The following is a 6,306-nucleotide window of genomic DNA, read 5'->3' on the forward strand; positions in this document are numbered from 1 at the left end:
TATAAGGAGACATGTGAATAACCTCATCATTAATGAGTTGATAGATCTTGTGTAAAGCTTGACAATTATTAGTACAGTGATCATGATAATGGTGATACATGCAAAATAGAAGATTCATGAGTTTTTGAAGAAGATAATAAATGCCTTAATGTAGATCTCCTCCCTTATTGGCCTACAAATGCTACACCTCGAAGAGGAAATGCCCACAAAGAATCATTGAATGCTTGAAAAAGACTTGTTTGCTTGAATGCTTGAACACCTTGAGCTCTAGAATGCCTGGAGTGCTTGATGATTTGATGAATGCTTGATGTCTTGAGAATGAGATATGAAAATGAGGCTCTAAAGACTCCTTTTATACTAGTTTTTGGGTGAGAAAATAACTCAGGTAAATTGGGGAATAAAATAAACTAATTGGTAAACTTGAGGAATTTTGGGCCTTGAATTCGGCAACCACCAGGAATAGGAAGGCCTAAAGAATGTCCAAAAAGAGGTACAGGTTCAACTAAAAGATAACATACTAACTAGGAGATATGGTCAAAAATGGTGACAAAACATCACCTAGAAGACTATGTCAGAAGGTGAGAGATGACAAAGAAGCATGAAATGAAAGGGGAGAGGGGAAATGAGACATCGAGCACAACATCCATGGTCCGAGAAAGGAATTATGGAAATGGTGTTAAAAGGTCTTAAAAGGCAAGTGTGCCCATTTTAAGACAATGCAGATACTACTTGAACTTTGACTCACAAGATTACACCTTCATGATATCCACTTGTAGTTGAGAATATTTCTTTATCTTCTTCTATAAGACCTCATTGGGCTTGACGAAATTTTGATTTGGTAGGTTTTCTTGTGGGATATCCTTTAGAAGGACAAGGTTGCAACATCAAAATCTTCCACATGCTTACATTTCTATAATTTCATCTCTTTATAATTTAGTGCAGCTAGATACACTTTATCTCCAACACATAGATTCATGAGATAACTACTTAACAAACAATAGAGGTTTGTTTATGGAATCATGCAATGTAGATTTGGGAGGCTTCATTAATGATATTTATCTTCTATTTGATAAAGAATATCCTTTTTCAACTGCAAGAGAACATTCTGACCCTCTTGTTCATCCTCCACATGATCATTCTTTTAAGTTGATGTGATTATAGATGATTTTGTATGACACTTTGTCTCATTCCATATGAAAACTCTCCCTTCTATAATAAATAATAATATCCACCATGAAAAATGACACATGCATAACTCTCCCTTCTATAATAAATAATAATATCCACCATGAAAAATGACACATGCATCTACACCTTAATGAAAGGTACTTTATACTCTTCATAGAATAATGTTTTTTTTGTTTTTTTTATTTTTTATTTTTAAGATATAGAACAAAGTACATAAAGAATTAACAAAATTGTACAAAAAGTTGAATCATAAAAGAAATCTACATCAGATGCTATAACAACATATGAGCTAATCCCTATTTTGTTTGATCAAACTAAATCATAAAACTACAATTTTACAAATAAAATCATGAATAGAAAACATCTTTGCAAAGGAATCTTATTGCTACAAATTTCTGTCTTTTAACGTGAAACTTTTCTTGTCTTGTGCGACTTTCGTGGCGAGCTAAACGGGCGTGTCCTGAGCACACAAAACCAGCTGCCAACTCTGTATATATGCCACCACACTCGACTCAAAACAAAATATTTAGCGTATATGTACTACAGCTTAAAAAATAGATGCCTGATATTCATCAAGTCACGAGTTCGAATCACAGCAAAGAGATTTCATAAATTTATTGAAAGATGCCTGTGCGAAGAGTTGCCATGGGCGGAGCCGACGAGGCCACCCATCCGGATTCGATCAGAGCCACCATAGCTGAGTTCTTCTCCACTCTCATCTTCGTCTTCGCAGCTGAAGGATCTGCCATAGCTTGCGGTATCATAACCAATTTTTTTTTTTTTTAAAGTTTTAAATTAACCTTGTTGTTCTTTAACCTCTTTTCGTCTGCAAGTTTTTCTTTTATATATCTTCCAAAAAAGTTCACAACTTTAGTAAGAATTAGGAGCTGCCATGGCTTGTGGTATAATCATTCAAAAAATATCTTTTAAATTAACCTTAAATCTTCTTTTCCTCTGCAAGTTTTTCTCAGACATCTTCCTCAATTATTTCATTATCTTCCACAACTAGGAAAAATTAGCATCTGTCATGGCGTGTGGTATCATGCAAAACAAATCTTTAAATTAACCTTGTTATTATCTAAATCTTTTTTCGTCTGCAAGTTTTTCTGAGATTTTTCAAAATTCATTCATATTAGGATCTGTCATGGCTTGAGGTATCAATCCAAAAAATATAAACTTTTAAATCAACCTTGTTATTAAATAAATCTTCTTTTCGTCTGAAGTTTTTCTCAGAGATCTTCCGAAATTCTTTCATATCTTCCACAACTCTAGTCAAAATTAGGAGCTGCAATATAAACTTTTAAATCAACCTTGTTAGTATATAAATCTTCTTTTCGTCGGCAAGTTTTTCTCAGAGATCTTCCGAAATTCTTTCATATCTTCCACAACTCTAGTCAAAATTAGGAGCTGCCATTGCTTCCAGTATCATTCAAACAGAAAACTTTTAACTTAACCTTGTTGTTATCTAAATCTTCTTTACGGCTGCCAGTTTTTCTTAGAGATCTTCCGAAACACAACTTTAGCAAAATTTAGGAGCTGCCATTGCTTCCGGTATCATTAATTTTTTTGTAAAAATTAACTTTGTTGTTATCTATATCTTCTTTTCGCCTCCGAGTTTTTTAAAGAGATCTTCCAAAACTCTTTCAAATCTTTCACAACTTTGGGAAAAATGAATTTCAGTGCAGCTTTGTAATATTACAATTAAATTTGTGCTGATCCAAGATACTGAAAATAAAGTTGTTATTTAGTAGTTAGTACAGAACATTTTGATTTAAGTTATAAATTTGATTTTCACGTTGAGCTCTCCGCGTTTTCACACATAGCTTTTGATTTTTCGTTTTTCTGATGAATTATTTTCTCCCAAGTTTTGAGTTCTTTTGGTTTTCCACATGTTTATCTCTGAAATTTTCCTCAGAAGCTTATGGATCTAAACTTGTGGAGTTCTTCGTTTGACTAAATTAGGATCCATGTTTTTCAAAATCCTTACAAATAAAATCAAAGATTTAAGCTTGTTCTTTTGTACAGACAGTAATTGTGAGAGATTTTTTTTGTGTCTGTTTGAAGTACAAAATTGTTGCTTAAGCAAAGAGCTGTTTATTGTTTTTTCCTTGCATGCAGCGAAGATGACAGGAAGTGCACCGACGACAATTGGCGGTCTACTGACGATCGCGCTGGCACACGGTCTAGCATTTTTCGTGTCTGTTGCAGTCGCCACAAATTTATCTGGGGGCCACGTCAACCCCGCGGTGACATTTGGTGCTCTTGTTGGAGGCCACGTGTCGCTTCTGAGAGCCGTGATGTACTGGGTTGCTCAGCTTCTTGGCGCCATCGTTGCTTCCCTGCTTCTCATGTTCACCACCCGAAAAGCGGTAACCCATTTATCTGATACCTTTCATTCAGTTGTGTAGTCTCTTAATCTTTTATCAAGTCAAGCCTCAAAATCATCTTCACAACTAGAACTAGCGTATCGTCACAAGCTTATATAATATTCTCTCACACCCATATATACATATTTAAAGATTATATCTCATAAATATATTATCATAATTTTTTTAAAAAAAGATTTAAGTGTGCAAATATATTATGAATATAGAGAAAACTATTATGTGTTCATCTGAAGTTGCTTCTGTATTAGATAGTGTAGCTAGATCCATCATTTAACTCATATAAGAAACGTTTATGCAAAACCAGTTACACAATCAAATCGAATCTAGAAGCAATTTCATCATCATAGATTGTGAACAATCTTAGATTGTGCTTGATATTCTACTTGCTCTTAATATTATGTGTGTATATAAAGAAATATTAAAGCGATAAGGAAGTCTCATATAATGAAAAACAATAAACAAGAATATATATTAGATTTGTTTTAAATAACAATATAATTCAACAAAAACCCACATAGAATGAAACACTAGAACAAACAAGCAAGCAAGGAGAGAGACAATAAGTACAAATCTGAAGCTCCGTGTTCTGTACCAAGAGTCGTCAGTTTGGGCCTTGGGAAAATAAGTTTACTTGGTAGCATTTATGCTGCTCTGGGCTATTTTTTAACATGAGTTAATTTTTTAATAATTGATGCTCCTGAAAAAAATAAAGATTTTTTTGGGAGATATTTTTAGTTAGTTTCTTTTGTCTGTATGCAAATAAAAATGTGCTTCAGCATTTAGTTTTAATTTGTTCGTTTACCAATAAAACATAACATGTATAGGTACATGTTTATTTTATATCCAACCCTTTCTAATCTTTTCCTTCTAGTTTCTAGAATTTTAGAATTTGAGAAATGAACATGTTTTTGAACATCATCTCCTTGAAGAGTTCAAAATGGTAAAAAATAAAAATATAAAAATATAAAACAAATAAATTTAATGCTCTTCAGCAACATCCTCTCATCCTCTCACTTCTTGAAGGTAAGAAATTATCAAATGTCAGAATTCACTTATGTCCTCAAACATTTATTCCTTATGCTCTTCAACAGCATCCTGATGATAGATTACAAACATTTATAGCCTACATGAATTGTTATTATTTTTTGAGATTTTAACCCGATTGGATTCAACCCAAGACCTCTCCCATGAGAGGCTCACTAGCATGGATTGTTATAATAGCATGAACTTTGGAAATTTAGTGAAACATGATACAAAACAAACACCACAATATCGTAAATTGCTGAAATGTAAAGACATTTATTTGAAACATCAAGTATCAAGATCATGTCTACAAGATGATTCCCTCATTGTGATAATGAATGAAGGAGTGATTCGAAAGGTTTTATCAATCACAAAGCATACTTTGGGAAGTCAATCAAAACGATTTTTCACAACATAGCTCGTACACTGTGAAAATAATCTCAGCAACTCTTTGTTTTTCCGCGTGTATAACTATATATGTTTGTAGACTTTACTCTCTTTACTGTCTTCCATTCTTGTAATTTCTTTACTGCAACTACTATTGTATTTTGCATCCTTTCAATTAGAAAAAATATATATCGATTTTGATTTTGTAGTATTTTTTGTTGGCTATATATGCAGCACCTCCCAGTGTTGAAGGTGGCACACGGTGTAGGTGCAGGCAACGCCCTAGTGTTTGAAATAGTGATGACATTTGGGCTCGTATACACAGTATATGCAACAGCTATTGATGCAAAAAGAGGGCGTCTGGGAGTTATAGGACCCCTTGCGATAGGACTAATAGTGGCTGCAAACATATTGGCAAGTGGGGCATTCGAAGGAGCTTCCATGAATCCTGCAAGGGCCTTTGGACCTGCCTTAGTGAGCTGGTCATGGCGGTATCAGTGGATTCACTGGGTGGGTCCTTTTATAGGTGCTGGCCTCGCTGGTCTCATTTATGAGTTCTTCATGACTCCCACTGAACCTCCTCACAGGCCATTGACAGCTGAGGATTACTGAGCTGCTTCATCATCAACTTGGGTTTTTCCTTTCCTTGTTTTACATGTGTAGTCTTTTGCATGTAGTTCTGTACAGCTTTTAAATCAGCATAGAATTTGATGTTAAATTTCAGAGACTATGTATACATTCTAGTATTGCGTTTTACAATTTCATCGTAGATTTCAGATAATGTGTAGTCTCTTGTATGTCGTTTTGCAAACCAGCAAAGAATTCGACATTAGGTTTCAGAGTCTATGAATAAATTTTAGTATTGCTTTTTTAACAATGCCATTATAGATTTGAGAGAATGGTAGTCTCTTGCATTTAGTTTGTCAAATCAGCAGACAATTTGACATTTTGACATTAGATTTATAAAAATTTAGTATAGAATGTGCAAATGCCATCATAGATTTCAGAGAATGTGCAAATGCCATCATAGATCTCAGAGAATGTGTAGTCTCTTGCATGTAGTCATTTACAGCATTTAAATCAACACAGAATCTGATATTAGATTTCAGAGATTGTGTCTAAATTTTCGTATTGCTTTTGAGAATGCCATCATAGGTTTCAGAGACTACATAAATTTTAATATTGCTTTTGAGAATGCCATTATAGATTTCAAGTCTCTGTATAAACTTTAGTATTGCTTTTGAGAATGCCATCATAGATTCAGAGACTATGTATAGATTTTAGTTTTGCTTTTGAGAATGCTATCATAGATTTCAGAGAC

The 6,306-nt window shown here is 33.9% G+C and overlaps 1 protein-coding gene across 1 annotated transcript; it reads left to right on the forward strand.

Annotated features, from left to right (window-relative positions):
- The first annotated feature begins 1,569 nt into the window (after positions 1–1,569).
- On the forward strand, positions 1,570–6,093 carry LOC149550716 (aquaporin TIP3-1-like). Its single transcript, XM_089789576.1, has 3 exons — positions 1,570–1,945; positions 3,307–3,557; positions 5,220–6,093. The coding sequence occupies exons 1-3, from the start codon at positions 1,813–1,815 to the stop codon at positions 5,595–5,597; spliced, it is 762 nt and encodes a 253-aa protein (XP_089645702.1). The 5' UTR covers positions 1,570–1,812; the 3' UTR covers positions 5,598–6,093.
- Positions 6,094–6,306: the final 213 nt, after the last annotated feature.

The sequence above is a fragment of the Cupressus sempervirens genome, chromosome 6, assembly GCF_028749045.1.
Source record: "Cupressus sempervirens isolate cs-2001-9-10 chromosome 6, ASM2874904v1, whole genome shotgun sequence".
Classification (NCBI taxonomy): Eukaryota; Viridiplantae; Streptophyta; class Pinopsida; order Cupressales; family Cupressaceae; genus Cupressus; species Cupressus sempervirens.